Source organism: Pelobates fuscus, chromosome 8 (genome assembly GCF_036172605.1).
Source record: "Pelobates fuscus isolate aPelFus1 chromosome 8, aPelFus1.pri, whole genome shotgun sequence".
Lineage (NCBI taxonomy): Eukaryota > Metazoa > Chordata > Amphibia > Anura > Pelobatidae > Pelobates > Pelobates fuscus.
Genome location: NC_086324.1, coordinates 47,134,669 through 47,153,950, shown reverse-complemented (window position 1 = coordinate 47,153,950; position 19,282 = coordinate 47,134,669). Strand labels below are relative to the sequence as shown.

The 19,282-nt window shown below is 38.2% G+C and overlaps 1 protein-coding gene across 4 annotated transcripts in view; it reads left to right on the top strand.

Annotated features, from left to right (window-relative positions):
* The window catches only part of CCDC141 (coiled-coil domain containing 141), a 136,826-nt gene that overhangs the window by 19,929 nt on the left and 97,615 nt on the right, over positions 1–19,282 (top strand). For all 4 annotated transcript variants that reach the window (XM_063429789.1, XM_063429786.1, XM_063429785.1 and 1 more), the window contains exons 2-4: positions 1,257–1,379; positions 16,012–16,203; positions 17,736–17,844. In XM_063429789.1, the coding sequence (XP_063285859.1) occupies positions 1,257–1,379; positions 16,012–16,203; positions 17,736–17,844 (424 nt within the window). The remainder of the gene's footprint in view (positions 1–1,256; positions 1,380–16,011; positions 16,204–17,735; positions 17,845–19,282) is intronic.

Genomic DNA, 19,282 nt, shown 5'->3' with positions numbered 1-19,282 from the left:
AATTTATTTTTAAAGCACACAGACTATCAAACATATTACGGATATTGGTCTACATTAATTATATTTTACTATTTTCTTCACCTCAAGCCAAATAACTTTTTGCAATAATATGTTCAATAACATTTTATGATACAAAACACATTGTTAATTATATACACACAAAGTGCAGCCTCAGTCCAAACATTATTTAACTAACACTTCTATTATCTTCAGTTAAAAAGAGCAAGAGGGTAGCATGGCATAGTGCGTAGTGCTGCGTAGTGCTATAAACAGCTCCTCACGTTAAATTACTATTTTGAACAGGTTCTTATCTTAATCCACAAAGGTCTGCCAAGCGTCACGTTCTTTAAACTGCAGTCATGTATAGTACAGTGTCATAAATGTATTTACACCTTTACTGGCACACTGCGCTTTTATTAAAAGGATCTAGAGCTCAATGCTCCCTTTCGCTAAGCTACAGCAGGTGAGTTCTACTCTTCCAGAACATCTGTAGTGATTTGAAGAGGTGTTGGCGCTTAATACTTGTGACTGAGTACTCATAAAAAAAATAAAATAAAAAATAAAAATAAAAATCAACTTGAATTGTAGTCCGGGAGATCTAATAACAACTGTCTTATTGGTCTTTCAGACGGCAGTGCATTAACCTTTCACTTCCAAGCTAGCTGCTAAGGAAATATAAAACTAAACTTCAACATTCTTCCTTCTGTGGAGTCAAGTGACTGGGCTTGGTCTTTCCATCTATTCTGGGTCCAAGACACTTTAGAACAAATTCTCCTCATTTATTGTCAAAGTCTGACTGTCTTATACTCTTCTGTAAATCCAGTCTATATATCCTAACGCCATTTTATATGATCAATGTTATAGCAAACTCTGATGTCTAGTGAAATGAAGAATTTAACAAATCAGCTCTCCAATTTCATTACATCCATTTTGACTGTAGCAAGTCTGTGTTTCAAAATTCTGTACTTTAAATTATATCATTTATTAATGATATCCTATTAAATCACACGCTTTTCAATAATAAGCAATACATTTTACTTTTGGAAGTAATTGGTACATATCACAATTTTTTGCAAGTATTTATAATTCCACCCTTCAGATTTGTATTTGTGTGTGTGCTCCAAAATGCCTCGCTGTAATTTTAAAAGTTTTAACATATGTGCACACATGGCGTATGTGTAATTCACAAGTTGTTTTTTTTTTCCATTTTCAAATTCTATATATGGATTTATAATATGTTGCTATTTTATTTTCAGTGTGGGGAATTGGTGAATCTACAGTTATCAGAAGCCGTACCCAATTTACTTGATATTGGCAACAATCTAGAAGAATCTAAAAAATTGCTTGAGGATCACGAGCTGCTTCTTTCCAAACTCAAGGTAAACCTAAAAAAAGCTACATGTTAGGTTAGAATGCTTTGACAATCAAGAGGATCAAGAGGACAGGTGGTGGGATGAGGAAGCGCAGCCACCTCCTGTTCAGTAGCTGGAGGGAAGTCTTGGAGGGTAGTGTTGGTATGGTCCAAGTGAGGTTGAGATAGAGAGGTGAGAAGGGGGGATAATTCATTCCTTAACTGTTTAATATTGTCAGTAAAGTAACATGGAAAGCTATCAGCTGAAAGATTAGTTTGTGGGGTGGCCACAGCAGGGCAAAGAAGAGAGTTAAAAAAGTATTAAAGAGATGCCTAGGACTGCGGGAGCATGAACTAATGAAAAAAGAAAAGTAGGACTGTTTAGCAAGGGTGATGGCTGCACTGTATGAGCGCAAGACAATTTTATAGTGTAGAAAGTCTGACAAGGTGCAAGACTTCTACCAGCAGCGTTCAGCGGGAGCATCTCTGCAGGTAGCAGGTTGACTAAGTGTAGTTGGATGCACGCCCTCCTTAAGGAGCTTGCTTGGAGCGTGGCGGCAGCGTCTAGGGCAGAGTTGAGGGTAGCATTATATGAGGAGATACCCAGAGAGGGACAGGAGAAGGTAGGGATGGATGAGAGTTACTGGAGGTCAAGAGAATTCCGATTCTTCCTGAGTTGCGGGGGGTTAGGTTGAGGATATTGGGTGTGGGGGCACTCGAGAACAAATGATAGGAGGTGGTGGTCTGATAGAGGAAATGAAGTATTACAGAGTTTGGAGACTGAGCATGCATTTGAAAAAAATAAGATATAGGGTAAATCCCCCATATTACTAAATCTTTCAGGACTGTGTGTTTTTGGGACAGCATTCTATGGAGAACATCACGCAATGGAGGGGGGCATATGTAGAAGCCTCCACCTAAAATAGAAAGTCGACATGCTAAAATTTTATTTATGAATGTTCATAGAGAGAGAAATTGAGATTCTTGTTTTCGAAGAATTTCATTTAGTGAATGAACTCTAGAATGTTGGCTACTGTTATGTTTTCTAAAAGATAAGTGTGTTTTTTTACCATGGGCCAGGAAGAGAGTTGTGAAGCTTGGTATTACTATGTGGAAAAATTGTGTCTTCTTGGGTTAAGTATTGGGTTTGGAAGGAGTATTCATCTTTATTGAAATTGTCAGAAAAACATGACAGAATTAGAGCATGAAACAAAGAAAACACAAATACAAAAGTTAGTTGGTAGAGGTATTAGTGAACTGGACTCTGAGTGCGTTTCACACTATTGTGCTTTATTAAACACCTTAAAAGATCAAGATAAAGTTCCCCAACTATTTCATAAAGATAAAATCTTTATAAGATGCTTGTGTTGACTTGCTTTGGAATCCCAACGCAATCGCAAGATATCATAAGACAAAGTAGGGGCTATTTCTTTTATGGGACAAATTGATGTTGACAAAAAGTGGAGCTTCTCCTGTGACTCACTTAGCCAGCTCCTGATGCATTGTCCTGACATTTGGCATACAGTGCTCCAGCTTACACCAAGCGGGTCAAATACACAGAGTCCTGGATCTTAAAACCCAAATAAATATATCGGAAATAACATTGAAAATGTCAAATTGCAACATGTTTGCCAATGCACCATAAAAATGTGTCAATTCAGCAGTATATAGTGTGACCCTGCCTCTGTGTTCCTGACAGGAATCTTTCCATCCTCGATTAGAGCCCTCACTTGGTTCAGAATAACCCAGTTATTTTTAAACCTGAACTTGAATTCCACAGCTTTACTAACATTTTCAAGATTAATGGCACGTCCCTCTGGACCTGAACTTCCAGCTGCGTGCCTTCGGAAAATGTCCTTAATATCCTTAAGTGACAGCATGATTTATTGAGAAAGAAAGAAGAGAAAGGACAACTAAGAGATTGGTTTAGTAGAATCCACGCCAACATACATAACATACCTCCAGTCTTTGTTAATATATTTAGATCAGAAATTCTCAGAATTTTTTTTTCGTACTTTTACAATCAAGTCACAGCCAAAATCTGGCTACGCTGCTAAAAAAAATGTATTCAAAAATTATTTATTTTCTGTATTGACCACATAATTGAGCAACATATATAATATCGTCTTATAACTATGTGTCACCAAGCCGTTCGTGCCACTTGATAATTGATGATTGAGTCCAACAGGGGTGCAATTAGAGATAAAGAATATTGTGTAGCTGTTTATTGGCGGAGGTCCAAGGTGTCATGGCAGCTCTGCATTTCCTGTCTCTGATCTCCTTGTAACCGAGACGGTGGCCGAAGAGAGATTTGTGTTTTAGTTGCATATCTCACTTACTAGAATAATGATGAAATAACTCACACAGCAACATTGTTTAGGTGTATAGAGTATGGGTATGCCATACCTTTTCGGAATCCATGACATAAAAGCTTGTGAGATAGAAAGAAAGGTTCAAATATAAACCATTGTATGGGTGAAAAATATGGTAAAAGTGTTCTTTACTAAAATGAGAATTGTGTGGAGTTCTAAGTGGATTTCAATTTGAAGGTCAAAGCAGCCAACTTGGAAGCATAACTGACTTGGGGAATTTTCCAGTTCAGCTACTTTGGCCTTAAATTTGAAATTCACTTTGAATTCCCTACAATTCTCACTTTATGAAATAACTGCTAGAGGTTTATGCACTAAACTCTCTTGGGTAATGCGGAGAAATGGCAATATAATTGCAAATTTTAGACTAAAATAACCACTTCGAAAAAAAAACAAAAAACAAAAAACTTATACTTGGATGTTTTCCCAGATCTACTGTTTTCTCCCATGATTTGACTTGAACTCCCAGTTTAGAAAAAAAGGTTCCCTAATTATACTGCCCTTTAAAAAGAGTTAAACATGCGCTCAGTTTAGTACTTGAATACTGTTTCTCATCTTACTCATGAGATATCTCTGGTGAGTACTTTTTTCCCAGATGGGAAAGACTCTGTAAATTAGTTTTTCAAAGTTAGGATAAAAAAGGAAACATCAAGTTGTGTCAAATTGAAAAAAAAGTTGATGGGGAAATGAGTTATTGCTGTACTTATACCATTGTATTGAGGATATTGCTGTCTAGTATATCTTTGTATTCACACGTAACTGCAGTAATATGTCCGCTGAAAATTATCCTTTTTGTTATGGTAAGTTTTCCATTTATCTCAAAACATTTATGCTCTTTTTACTTTAGGGACGTTTTGCTAAAAATCCTGAAAACAATCAACATAGAAAGTTTTCAGAGACAAGAAAGAATTCCATTATTATTTTAAGTATGAATGAGTAGATTTCTACTAAACCTAAATTTGCCGGGATAACAAGACCCAGCAATAACCAGAAATGTACCGGTATTGATCCTGTGCTGAATGTCTGGATGAGATTCATAACTTAGAATGCATTTATTTATTTTCTTTCTCAAATATAATATATGTGCTATAAATATATTTATTTGCCATATTGCTTTCTCAAGACAATAAATGACAAATGTATAATGTTTAGCCTTGAGTGTATAAAATATTTTCATATAAACATACATGTTCTATATCTCACAATTAGCTCACTATGGACCATCTTGTGAGGATATATTTTAATTCCAATAAATAGCATCCCTGTAACTTCTTACTATTGTTAATATGTTGCATTGAAATAAATTGAAGAAAATATAAAAGCATAACTTTCTCTTTTTGAATGTAAAATGTTGTATGCTAGGTTGCAGGAGGAGTACATCGATAGACACCATATATTTAGCACATCTGTAAATAGTAAATATATTTTATATTTAGAATTTATAAATCCACATCTTGGCTGTGTGTCAATCACTGTTATAAAAGTTGCTCTTTTCTGCCATTGATCATAGTTAGAGAAAGAAAAGAAACAGAAACAATGTTTCTGTTTGGTTACTCATTTGCTGTCAGGGTCTTACCTGAGTTGGGAGTCTGTAGCGCAGATATGTCGCTCACCCTTGCAGATAGCCACAGACCGAGGTGGTCAGGTAAGAATTCACCTGGCCTGTGGGTCTGTGCACGGGGGCAGTGCAGGATGCAGTACCAAATTCGCAGGACAGGCAAGGGCAGAACCAGCAGGATAGTCGAGGGATAGCCGAGGTCAAAGGATGCCAGAGGTAGAATAAACGTAGTCACAAGCCGAGGTCAAATATACGAAGCAGAATAAACAGGAACACTGATACGACACAGGAACACAGATCAAAGACTTGACAATGAGTGCAGGGCGAGGCTGGGTTTAAATACCCTGCTAATGAAGATCAGAGTCAGGTGAGAAGCAGACAAGTCATGGTGCAGCCCCCGGTGTAGTAGCCAAGCCAGGATGAACAAGACCGGAATCAGAAGTCTCAGGTAAAGCTGCTGTGGCTCAGAGGCAGAGAGCAGGACTGGGATAGATAAGTACCCCGGTTCAAGTCCCCTGTTGGGAATTCCAGGGGCGACCACGTCTGGCCGTCTGTCTCACAGGTGAGTACCCTGACATTTGCATTGTGTGCCTTGGTTGTGCCTAGACTGAAATCTCAAGTAATGTTTAACACACAGTTACTATAAAACAGAGCACCATATGAAAAAAGTTAACACAGGTTATGAGTGATTTGCTAAGTTTTATTCAGTGGTATAGTTTCTAGAGAAGATAGATTGTTTACTATAAAATAATAGTCCCATTGATATAGTTTTTCTTGTGCTGTTACCTATTTCAATGTACTTCCTTACTTGTTATTCCTTGACAAATCTTTATCGAACTTGTCTCATTTTAATAACGATTTATTTAAAAAAAAAAGTTTCAGAAAATAAAACGTAACAGATTTTTATAGTGTGGTTTTTGTTACTGCAGGTATGGCATTCTTAGCTTGAATGCTATAACTAACAATGATGGAAGTCAATATGTAAGTTTCAACATGGTGCAAGTTAATACTCAATAACAGCCTTTTTACATAAATGTATGCTTTATAGCAGTGTTTCCTCGAGACCCACCAACATTCCAGGTTTTGACAGTATCGCCATTGCAAAAAACAGGGAAATACATACGTTTTGGATTGTTGGTGGGCCATGAGGACTGGCGTGGAAACCACTGCTTTATAGTATACTGCACTAGGTGTTGATAAATTAAATCTGATTGCACTGTCATGGCCTATGCAGTTTTTAGCCTCTTTTTGCACAGACACCTTCCCTCGTGTCACATGCCTGCTCCATGTTGACACTTGGAGGGAAAAGAGGGACATAAACATACTTACATGAAGCTCTCATGCTCAGTCTCAAGTTCCTCCCTTCATATTCCAGTAGATGAAGCTACCAAGAGCTCCGCCATCTTTGTTTCTGCACCTAAGTGTATGATTGCAAACATGGCTCTCTAGAAGATATTCTTTTGCATATGTGATACGATGCCAAAAGCATCTACTGCACTAGGTACAAGAAGATGTCCATTCCTAACATCCAGCAAGAGTGGCTGGGTGGATATGACAAGGTACAGCACACAAAGGTTCATTGCATTGGAATGTCAAAACACAGAAGTAACAGTGTCACTTTAAAGGGATACCCACTGAGAAGCATCCAAGGGTATTACAGGCATATATTGCGTGTTTTAGAAACCATGAGTCCTTAACAGTAACCTTTACTAAATCAAATCTACTACACTTCTGCTATTTATCTTTGACAAAACCACTTTGAAGCTGGAAGTATCTTCGGCCAAAACACAAACTTCAGGAAGTGATTTTAAGTCAATTTTATTATTAATGCTCTATCTGCACAAATGACAAAACACAAAACTAGTTTTGCAACATCCGTACAGAAAATAAAAGGAAACTGTCAGTTAGAAAAAGCAGATTTTTTTTGACAAATATGAGGATAAACCATAAACTGTGAGAGCACATAAAAGCTTTAGTTGGCAAGCAGGCCAAAATATCCTGTTTGTTTATGTAAAGAGAAAACACTGAGAGGTTTTTAAGGAAAATTGGTCAGGGTCATGCGTTCATGTGATCTGCCTGAAAGAGTAAAACATGCTAAAAAAGTGAGCAAACAAAAATGTTCTGACATTTCCGTATCATTGAATGGAAACTAGTCAAACAACAAATGCATTAAGCTTGTTATTGGGTAATTTCGAATAAAATTAACTCTTGGACTGTCTGAGGAGTATGAACTATGTAATTGCATTATAACAGAGGGCAGAACAACATAAGATGCCTTTTAAATGACTTTCCCTAGCAGATCGGTATTGCCAAGCTGACAATCCACGCTATTGTCTAAGTCAGGTGTAGGCAGCCATTGGAGGTCCAGAGGAGTGAACTACATCTCTCTTGATGCTTTCCCAGCATTATGTCTGGAAGACCTTTATAGGAGATGTAGTCCACAAAACCTGGAGTGCCGATGGTTGTCTACCCCCGGTCCTTGTGCAATGTGGATATTTCTATGTTAGCAGACAGAATATTAAAAACTGGGGCTACATGGTTAGTTACTGAATTCGCCTCATATTGGTATTTATGTACAAGGATTTGGATAACTGTTATAATTTAGAACTCTGAACAATGCCTTGGAGGTCTTAATCTGGCAGAGAAATTAAGACTCAAAGTAAACTGATGCTTTCATGAACTTCAGCAAGTGCAGTGGTACATCTCCCAACCGGCCAGCTCAATGGCACTTATGCTTCACTACAGTATTCGTCCAAGGCTCTTGTTAACACCAGGTGTGGCTACCATGTTCATCCCCATATTTGGAGGAAGAAGGTACAGCACAACAAATAGGAATTCAAAATGGAACTCTCACTTTTCTATAGGTAACCCTATTATTCATGCAAAAATAATTAACTTGCTTGAGATAATTAATCTGCATGAGATGGCTATATGAATAAAATCTCCTTACAGTTTGTTACTATATTGTCCAGGTATGTAGAATAGGGGCTCTACCTAGAATAAGACATCAACTCTGTTAGTGGTATTTGTAAACCGATATATAAACCAGTAATATGATTCAAACCCCATGTATTTACACATGGAGTCGGTATGATTCAGAATTCTCAATGTTTCCAGCTCATGATGGCGCCATGCCGTAAAGAATTCAGGATGTTCAGAAACTAATAAAGGAGATAGGAGGGAAAAATCCTGGGGTATGTAGGGATCCAATACTCATTTTGGTTTGGGATTGCCATGCAAATCAGCGCTCATCTGTGTCTCAGGCTACATTATTTATTTATTAGCTTTTTGCTGTTGCTGTTATCTTTTCCGTTAGTTGTATAAGCACCACTTTTGCTACTGATTATTAATATCATTTATATAGCAAGAACATATTCCATAATTTAGAGTTAAAGACGGTCAAGCTTAAACAAGCGTACAATCTATGAGGATTTGAGATAGGTGGACGTATATCATTAGTTGCCTTGGTGAAGGACACTTACTGGTAGAGAGGTATAAATGGGATTTGAACCTAGGTTTCACAGTTTTAAAGCATTCTCATGTTACACAGAGCTTTTGGTGTGGGATCAGCTCCTATCATTCTGCCAACACTAGACGGGTCAAGGTGACATGTCCACATCTACAAAAGCTATGTCCTCAAAATCAAAGTGACTGGGAACCTGTAGCAAGATATTGGGAAGGTCTAAAATGAATCTCGCTCTATAAACATTAGTCAAATAATCCCTTTGCTTATATAGCCTACTTCAAACCTTCTAGGAGGGATTTAGTCCTTTATACTAAGTCAAATGACATAACTATTACCGAATACATTTCAAACTAATTCCATCGACCTCCGAAAGACAAAATGCAGAGTGCGCATGTCAAAAAGTAAAGAATTGATCATGTATTTATCAGCGGGAGGATTAACCCACTGATTTATCGGTGCTTATTAAGGATATATATTGACTTAAATATTATAAGCAACTTCTTCTGCTCTATTGCAAATCAACTCAACATTGTGTAGGCTCAAATAAGTCCTCTCACTCCATTGAGTGCTATTATTTGCATAAATATGTCTGTATCTTTGCTAAAGTATGTATTCAATGTTTTCTTCTTTTATTTATTACATTTTTCTCATACTTTTTATGTAAAGTGTGATAAAGGAGTTGCAAATTATTTCGTAATCTCAATTTCATAATTTCTTCTTGTGGATTTTAAGCCTTATCAGACCTCAAGCTGTTTTCTTTGATGTTCTAAGCTGCTGAGATATTTTTGAAATGAATACAATTCTCTGTTCTAAGGAATATTAAATCTCTTGAAAACAGGACAAGATCTTGGTGGGATTGCCTGCAATGTTAGGCAACATGTAAAACTCTTGCGTTGGCTAAAATATTCAGAATTCGTATTACGCTATCATTTAAAAGATGGAGAATTCTGCTTCTAAAGAATGTTTTTAACTTAAAAAGACTGATAAGAATTTATAGTGAAGACGTTAAAATATATTCATACTGTTCTCTAGTGAACTCTAAGCTATCCGTACAGTTAGGTTTTGAACCTAGTGGGGACTTCACTATCAAATAAGAAGCAGAGGTAAGAAGACAGTTGCGGTTATTTACTCAATTTTTTTATCATTTGGGATGAGCGTTATATGAGACTATAAATGCCCAGGAGCTTATGGAGTATTGATTTAAACACTTTTGACAGGTGACTGGACGTACTTTGATCTTATATTAGATAGATGGATAAAGTTATTAAAGCAAGTACTACTGGCCATGTGCATACCCTTATCCTTTATCATGTTGTTCGGTGTTTGTGGATATCTTAATCCAGAGTATTGATTACCTTCCGTCCCATTGAGTAGAGGCTACAGGAAAGATATGGTTTAATGTCATATTAGGGGCTCTGTAGTGGTTATGGTGCTTGCTGTCCTTTAACTATGCAAACAGATGTGTCTCTTATTGACATCTGTGGGGAAATCCTATTAAATTACCAAATATATCCTTATTATCTTATAATAGAATCTAGCCCATTATTTTCAGAAGTTTTTTCATGTATTGTGAGACATGTGATGCAATGTTACTTTATGCATGACAATGTTACCATGCTGTAGCATACCTGGCAACATAGCTGTTTTGCAGTGATATCTGAAGGTTATTCAATGGTACATCACACAGGTGCACATTTTTGACTACCTTCTTGTTGGATCTGTTGTTAGAAACTCATACTCTTTATCTATCTGTAAGTTAAACTCTGGCACTCTGCCTTAAAAAAAACCCCCAAAAAACCATAGACCACCCGGGTGCTTCACAGTGATATATATATATATATATATGATGCTTTTATCAAATTGAAATCACAAGATAAAATTTGATTGGCTGCTAATATCACATGTTACCTGGAGGCTCGATTTATCAATAACTGTCATCGAGGGTGTAAAAATTGTCATGTAATTCCAAAATGGCTGACTCCACAATGAAAAATTGATAGATATTTAAGTTGTAATTCTGATAAACTTTTTATAGCTTGTTTAGATAAAAATTTTTACTTAACTGTTTGAATTATTGTTTTGACTGATTTCAGGCAAAATATTTTTAGGTGACAGTTGCACTTTAAAGAAAAGTTACATTTAATGATTGTTTTTCAGCTTCAGGAAATATTGCAGGAAAAGTATTTAATTAATCCTGTCTGATGAAAAATAGGGCAGGTATCAATTTGTTCGTAAAAAAAAAAAATCAAAAAAAATCTGGAGCTTAAATTACAAACCTGTAGCTGATTTTTAATACAGTTCAGCGGCGTCATTAAAAACACAAAACCATCAGTGTCTATAGATACAAGCTTTATAACATACAATGCTTATACATACATACATATATAGTTAGAGAACTATAAGAATCATTTGATATGTTCTGCTTTTTTTCAGGTGATTTTGTTTTTTGAATTTTTTTTCAAATAGCTGGAACAAGTGTTTTGGAGTATATTTAACTGGATCACAATGTTATGACATTGTTGTAGTTATCTATCAGACAGCTACATTCTTGATTTATCTCCAACAAGTTCTGTTCTTTCTCATAGCAAAGGCCAGAATGATTACCTGTCGTATCTAAAATGTAACTGTAGTACATTGATAGGGCCACACAGAACATTATAGTCTGTTAATAGGCACTGAAAACCAACAACTGTAGCTTTCAAATATACCACAGGCCTCTGAATGCATTATCCCACACAATAAGATTAATCAGATAACTATGTGTATGTCGGATTTCCTCTAAGCCCTTCCTTAATTAAAGGGACACTATAGTCACCTGCACAACTTTAGCTTAATGAAGCAGTTTTGGTGTATAGAACATGCCCCTGCAGCCTCACTGCTCAATCCTCTGCCATTTAGGAGTTAAATCCCTTTGTTTATGAACCCTAGTCACACCTCCCTGCATGTGACTTGCACAGCCTTCCATAAACACTTCCTGTAAAGAGAGCCCTATTTAGGCTTTCTTTATTGCAAGTTCTGTTTAATTAAGATTTTCTTATCCCCTGCTATGTTAATAGCTTGCTAGACCCTGCAAGAGCATCCTGTATGTGAATAAAGTTCAATTTAGAGATTGAGATACAATTATTTAAGGTAAATTACATCTGTTTGAAAGTGAAACCAGATTTTTTTTCATGCCGGCTCTGCCAGTCATAGCCAGGGGAGGTGTGGCTAGGGATGCATAAACAGAAACAAAGTGATTTAACTCCTAAATGACAGTGAATTGAGCAGTGAAATTGCAGGGGAATGATCTATACACTAAAACTGCTTTATTCAGCTAAAGTAATTTAGGTAACTATAGTGTTCCTTTAAGAATTACTATCCTAAGCCGTTTAAATGAACACAGCAAGCACCATACCCAGCTCTGCCTGCTACGGTAATTATGGTAAAATATGATACCAAACAAATAGTGTGACATGACAAATGGATTGCAGAAGTGTAATTACACTAAGCGAGGGGAATACATATAGAACATACCTTCGAAAAGCTTTATCAATAAAGATCCAAAAGAAAATTGCTCAGAATTCCTTCAACTCTTTAATCAGCTTACAAATAGAAAATAAAGCTACATACCGTGTTTTCCCGAAAATATGCCCTACCCCGAAAATAAGCCCTAGCTGAATTTTCGGGGTGGGCTGCAATATAAGCCCTACCCCGAAAATAAGACCTAGGCAGGGCCGGCACCTGCCGGCCCTTTAAATGCCTCAGCCACCTGAGCGCTCTATAGAGAGCGCTCAGACGGCTGCCGCACTGCCTCACCTCCCCTTCCCTGTAGCGTCGCCGAGCTCCTCTCCGGTCCGCGACCTGCCCGGACTGACAGGAAGTGCACACTGAGTGTGCACTTCCAGGTCAGTCCGGCCGGGTCGCAGACCGGAGAGGAGCTCGGCCACGCTACAGGGGAGGTGAGGAGAAGATGGAGGGGAGTATTACAGGGAGGGAGGGGGGATGGGGAGTATTACAGGGAGGGAGGGGGGAGTATTACAAGGAGGGGGGAGTATTACAGGGAGGGAGGGGGGATAATATTACAGGGAGGGGGGAGAATATTACAGGGAGGGAGGGGTGTGTATTACAAGGAGGGGGGAGAGTATTACAGGGAGGGGGGGAGTATTACAGGGAGGGGGGGAGTATTACAGGGAGGGAGGGGGGGGGGAGAGCATTACAGGGAGGGAGGGAGGGGGATAATATTACAGGGAGGGGGGAGAATATTGGAGGGAGGGAGGGGGATAATATTACAGGGAGGGGGGAGAATATTACAGGGAGGGAGGGGGTGTGTATTACAAGGAGGGGGGAGTATTACAGGGAGGGGGGGAGTATTACAGGGAGGGAGGGGGGAGTATTACAAGGGGGGAGTATTACAGGGAGGGAGGGGGGAGTATTACAGGGAGGGAGGGGGGAGTATTACAGGGAGGGAGAGAGGGGGGAGAGTATTACAGGGAGGGAGAGAGGGGGGAGAGTATTACAGGGAGGGAGGGGGGATAATATTACAGGGAGGGGGGAGAATATTACAGGGAGGGAGGGGGTGTGTATTACAAGGAGGGGGGAGTATTACAGGGCGGGGGGAGTATTACAGGGAGGGAGGGGGGGAGAGCATTACAGGGAGGGAGGGAGGGGGGAGAATATTACAGGGAGGGAGGGGGAGAATATTACAGGGAGGGAGGGGGGAGTATTACAGGGAGGGAGGGGGGAGTATTACAGGGAGGGAGGGGGGAGTATTACAAGGAGGGAGGGGGGAGTATTACAAGGAGGGGGTGTATTACAGGGAGGGAGGGAGGGGGGAGAGTATTACAGGGAGGGAGGGGAGAATATTACAGGGAGGGGGAGGTGAGGGTCTCTGGGGGGGTTACACAGCGCGGACACCGGTTAACAGACTGGCTCTAAGCCCTACCCTGAAAATAAGCCCTAGTGTGTTTTTTGTGATTAAAATTAATATAAGACCCGGTCTTATTTTCGGAGAAACACGGTAGTATAAAATCACACAAAATAAAATTAACAGTGTAACAAAATCCAATACTCCAGATAATCTCTTTTCAAAATTCAAAAGAACAGCCATTAAAGATGTAATACATTAGTGGGAAGTTGTCCATCTAGAACAGTACCTAAAGTTGGGAATAATCCCTAAGGATTGAGGATACACAAACAATTAGAACTCAAGGCACAGATTGACATGGGTTTATGAAAACGTGGAACGGAATACTCGAAAAAAGGTTCTAAGGATCTGATTTATTTGTTAATTGATTATCAACATGCTCAAATTAAGATCTGTGAGAGAGACAGAATCTTTGGAAATTGAAATGAATACTCTTTGTAAACCTGAGGAGATGGAGAGGAGGAATGGTGTGATTAAACAAAACATAAAACTAATAGGGGGAAAAAAAAAATAGAAAATAAAAAAAAATGAAATTCAATAAAGACAATGAGGATTTTAAAATAATAAGAGAACAGTAACAGGCTATATTTATCTATAAGTCAAACAGACAACCCAGTCCATCAAATATTAAACACAAATGGAATAATAAATATTAACAGGGAACGGACGCAGATCAACTATTAACTGAGGATGCCGAGATCTCAATTAGGAATAAAAATGGCCAAAATAATAGATCTGAGATTCATATGAAGTTTAAAATGGAAATAGAGGAAAATCCAACTAACAGAGGGAACCATTCGAGTTAATAAAACAGAAAGTCATTTTCTTTTTTATACAGGGAGCAATTCCCAGATAGAAATAGATATATTAATTTTAGACATTGCCATCTTAATAATTGGCTAACTAATATTTCTAAGGGACAATTTATGAGAATTGGCCGCAATTGCACAAAATGATCAGACTTTTGAATCTCAAATACATTTTTGGGGAAAATAGATTACATTAAATTACGTTTAGTAGTGATGCCAGCAACATAGGACCTGCCAGGTGGGTTGGAAAGGGACTTTAATTTGGCGATATATAAAGTACCGTATAGGAAGCAAGGAATTCAGTTACCAATAAAGTTGCATGGATTTGGATCTGTTCCCACACCCCGCCTTCTTGGCTGAGAACATCAGAATCGAATCCAATGCTTTTCTATGGTGAAACCAGACAAAGTAAGAGAGCCTGAGGAGTCAAGAAAATGCCCGTAACAACTGTTACTTATTTACATGAAAAAAAATAAAATAAAGAAATATCCAGGCAAACTTAAGGATTCTTCTAAAAGGCAGTCTTTATTTGAAACAAGGAAGTGGAGACCATTTACCAGTTACTTATTTACAAGATTATTTACTAAAGTGAGAATTCAAAGTGAATTTTAAATTTAAGGACAAAGTAGCTGAACATCACTGAACTAGAGAAATGTTGCCATGGGAAAGCATTGGATTTACTGAGATTTTCAATTCTGATGATCTTAGCCAAGGAGGCCACCACTGGAGCCACCACTGGAATATAGGTAAGATTATTAACTTTTTAAGGTGGATAATGTGAGCGGCCACCTAAATAGTGTTTTTAACACTGTAGGGTCAGGAATACACATTTGTATCCCTGACTCTATAGTGTTCCTTTAATATTCTTCAGGACTTTCTTTGTTACCAAGGTGTCCTATACCTTGCACATATTTTGAAGGGATAAGTACATTTATTTCATTGGGCCCTAATTGGTTACCTTGATGTTTGAGGGCTGCACTCTTTTTATTTTTTTATTGAGCTGACCAATTGCAGGTTAATTGTGACATTGAACTTGCTTTGTATTTGTGTCGTTTTTGATAGCTGATAGTATAATATATTATAAGTTATTTCTCATTGTCTGTGAAATGCGCTGGGCATACTTGTCACAATGTTGGGCATACTTGTCATGGAAAAATGTAAGAGTGTATGCATTTTGTAAAGTGGACAAATCCCATGTTCTTGTCATAAATCATCAGTTTAAAAAAATATTTCTATATCTTATACTTTTTTAACCTAATCAAGTTTATTTTGTTGTTTTTTTTACATACTATTATTCCTGCATTGTTTTTGTGTGTGTATAGCAATGTCTTTCTGAGAATTCCAACATTCTTTTTTTGGTGTTTTATTAATAAAACTGCTGAACAGATGATAAAATAATAGCTCTACATATACTCACTATATACAGAGCTATATTATAGTGCAAAGGAATTATCAGATAAAAAGAACACTTTTAATAAAACTATCACTGACTTGGAATCATTAAAAAGATGCCTATTGTTATTCTACTTAATTATTTATTGTTTTCTTATCCCAGTCCTTGGAAGATCAAGTATGGGACTTGTTATGTGAAGCAGATAAGACAGCTGACGAAAATAAAGATCAAGAACGTGTGTATGATGCTATGGCATCAACCCTTAAAGATGCGTGGGACACACTGATCGCTGTATTGGAGAAGAGACGGACTCTCTTACACTTGGCTGCAGACTTCTTTCGAATTGCACTAGAGGTAGGTGTTTGAGTCACATATGACCGATGTTAAAATGCAGTTCTGCCATTTACCCTCTCCTGTTTATCTTTGCCAACAGTAATTAATACTTCCATTTAAGCTACCAACCTAATCAATGCTAGTTGCTTGTTGTTTACAAAGTGTTAATGTATTTCACAGCATTCTATAGTGCTGTTACCATACCAACTATTTATCTGTCCTGCAGGGGAAACCCAACAAAGAAAGAGAGCCCAAGGTGCCAAGATACTTATTCACAGGATTATTCACTAGGGTGAGAATTAAAAGTGAATTTAAAATTTAAAGCCAAAGTAGCCGAACTTCACTGACTTAGTTAAATTTTTCCAGTTTAGCTATTTTTAACTTGAATTTTAAATTCACTTTGAATTCTCACTATTGTAAATAACCCTGTTGGTGTAAGCTGGACGGCTTTTCCTCTGCATTTGATATTACATATTACACAACTTTAAAATAAGGTTGTTGATAGGGAACCCTTAGGATTTTTACATGTCAACTGTATTTGGTCAAAAATTAGAGTGTCAGGGTATTCTTAAAACCATAACCACATAACTGGGCTGTAGTGCCTTGACTGCCCATTTAATGAATACTCCAAACACTGCTTTAGCATTGTTGCACCACCTACCTGGGTTCTCTGGGTGCTAGTGCTGCATCTTCTCTTTTCCTGCAGGAGAAGACCAGATGTCTTTATTGAGCTACACCTGGTCAACCCAAGACTGACACTTTCAGCCAATGAGCTCGGCCCTGCTTAACTTAGAGCTAATGGGATTCTCGTGCTTGGATCTGCAGTCATGGGCACATGGTGGGACCCAGGTTAATTTTCAAACCGTTATAAAATGGTTTGACAACTTATGCTGGGAGAGCACTAGAGCACTCATAACACCATCACCACTACATTGGGCTGTAGTTATGGTGCTAGGAGTGTTTCTTTTGGTTTTGGCATATCACTCAGTTTAGCGCAGAGTTTATCAAAAACAGAATAGCACACATGTTTCCTGTATAAGCTTTCAGTCTTAAGAAACTTTCTTAGAGGGCCTTTGGAAATGGAGAGAAGATTGGGAGTGAGGTGGTGGAGAAAGATGTGGAGGAATTGTGGAGACAAAAAAAGGCCTGGAGGGTACTACCGAAAAGGGGAGATAAAGTGAGCACAGACATGCTGGATATACATGTGAACTCTGGCTATATGTGTATATACCAGGGATGGCTAACCTTGACACCATAAATTGCTTCTGGACTACATTTCACGTAATGCTCAGCTAGCTTTTAGACTCTAAAAACTAGCTGAGCATCATGGGAAATGTAGTCCAGAAACAATGTATGTGTCAAGGTTAACCATCACTGGTATATAATAACGGTAGAGGACTGATTTAAAAAAAAGTTGCCCGACAGACATAAACGAAGGTTGACATCCTCTAGAAATAAAAGGAGGGACATACAGCTAGATCCATGCTTCTTTAATATTAGATAACATTAATGCATTTTAATTATTTGTTTACTCTGGTGTCCCTCTTCTTTAGTTTTCTACCTCAATTGATCGAGCAGAGGACTTTCTACAGAATACATCAGGCCAGGAATCAACAGATAATATTACAGAATGTTTCAATCAACTTCAAAGTCACACAAAAGGTAACATTTTGTTCTTCACGATAACATATATTAAACTAAGCTCTTTTAAAGTGTGACTAAGTGATTTTCCTAAAACAGTATTTTTAAAAGTGGTATCAATGCAATGCCTATTCCTTTCATTTACCACTTTCCAGACAAACATTTATCTAGATTGCTAACCTTAGCTGGTAATCTAAAGTGGACCCCTCACCTGTTCTAATAAATATTATTAAATGCTTAATTTAAAGCAAAAAAAACAAGGAAACGATTGTCAGTTGTGGTACATTATCATGCCACTATTAGTTTGGGACCTTAGTCACTGCCTGAGAGCATCAGCTGATGACTGTCAGCCAATGAATAATGTCCCAACTTTGAATGAGTTAGCATGACAAGGGAGAGGTGTGAACTTCTATTTTACCATACTAGTGCAGACTGGAAGCAATGCGGACACCAGACAGAGACAAGTATGTGTCAAACTGTCCTTAAAAATGTTGATAGTTTGGACTGTGCCAGGGGACTCCTGGCATACTTACTGATGTGGTTATGGTGCTTAGAGTTTCCCTTCAAAGCTCAGCACTCCATTCTAGATTGTATGTAGGCAGCCAGCAATATGTAGTATAATACGGCACAGTACAAGCTCTGTAGCTTAATTTAATACAGTATCACCAGGTCTCAAGTGGCCAATGGCATGATGATGATGCTTCCAGATAACCATGTTTATGTGAGAAACTTATACGGATTCTATAGTGCCAGGAAAACAAACCTATTTTCCTGTCACTATAGGCTCCTGCAGTGCCCCCCTCCGTCGCGTCCCCCCTCTCATGGCGCTGAAGAGGTTAAAACCCCTTCAGTCACTTACCTGAATCCAGCGCGGATGTCCCCAAGTGCTGGGTAAGGCACCGCCCACGCTCCTCCCCCACCGACGTCAGCCGCATTAGGATTTCCCCATAGGAAATCATTATTTAATGCTTTCCTATGGGGAAAAATCTGACGCTGGAGTCCTCATGCAGGACCACTAGTAGACAGCAACTAAAGGAGGAGCTAACCCTCAGAGGTAATTATTGCAGTTTCTTAGGGTTAAGGGACATGGGACATTGCACCCAGACCACTTCAATGAGCTGAAGTGGTCTGGGTGCCTACAATGTCTCTTTAACAATTTTGTCTTCTTTTGGGCAGTACTTGTAAACATTGCCCATAGGGTTGCCAGATCCACCATATTTCCTTAGATACATATTACTTCTACATGTTGATGGTCAACCCATGAGAAATGCTACATTGCAGAATGTAGAATTCCCCTGCTATGTGAAGGAAATCAATTCAATAATCAAGTAATGATCCCAAATAAACTCTATTCATTAGTGAATGAGTTCCTCCCTAAAACACATGGTGGCTGCATACACCAGGAAAGCACTTCTCATGACCATGCAGAAGTGAAATTAATCCAGGTAAACTTAGTGGA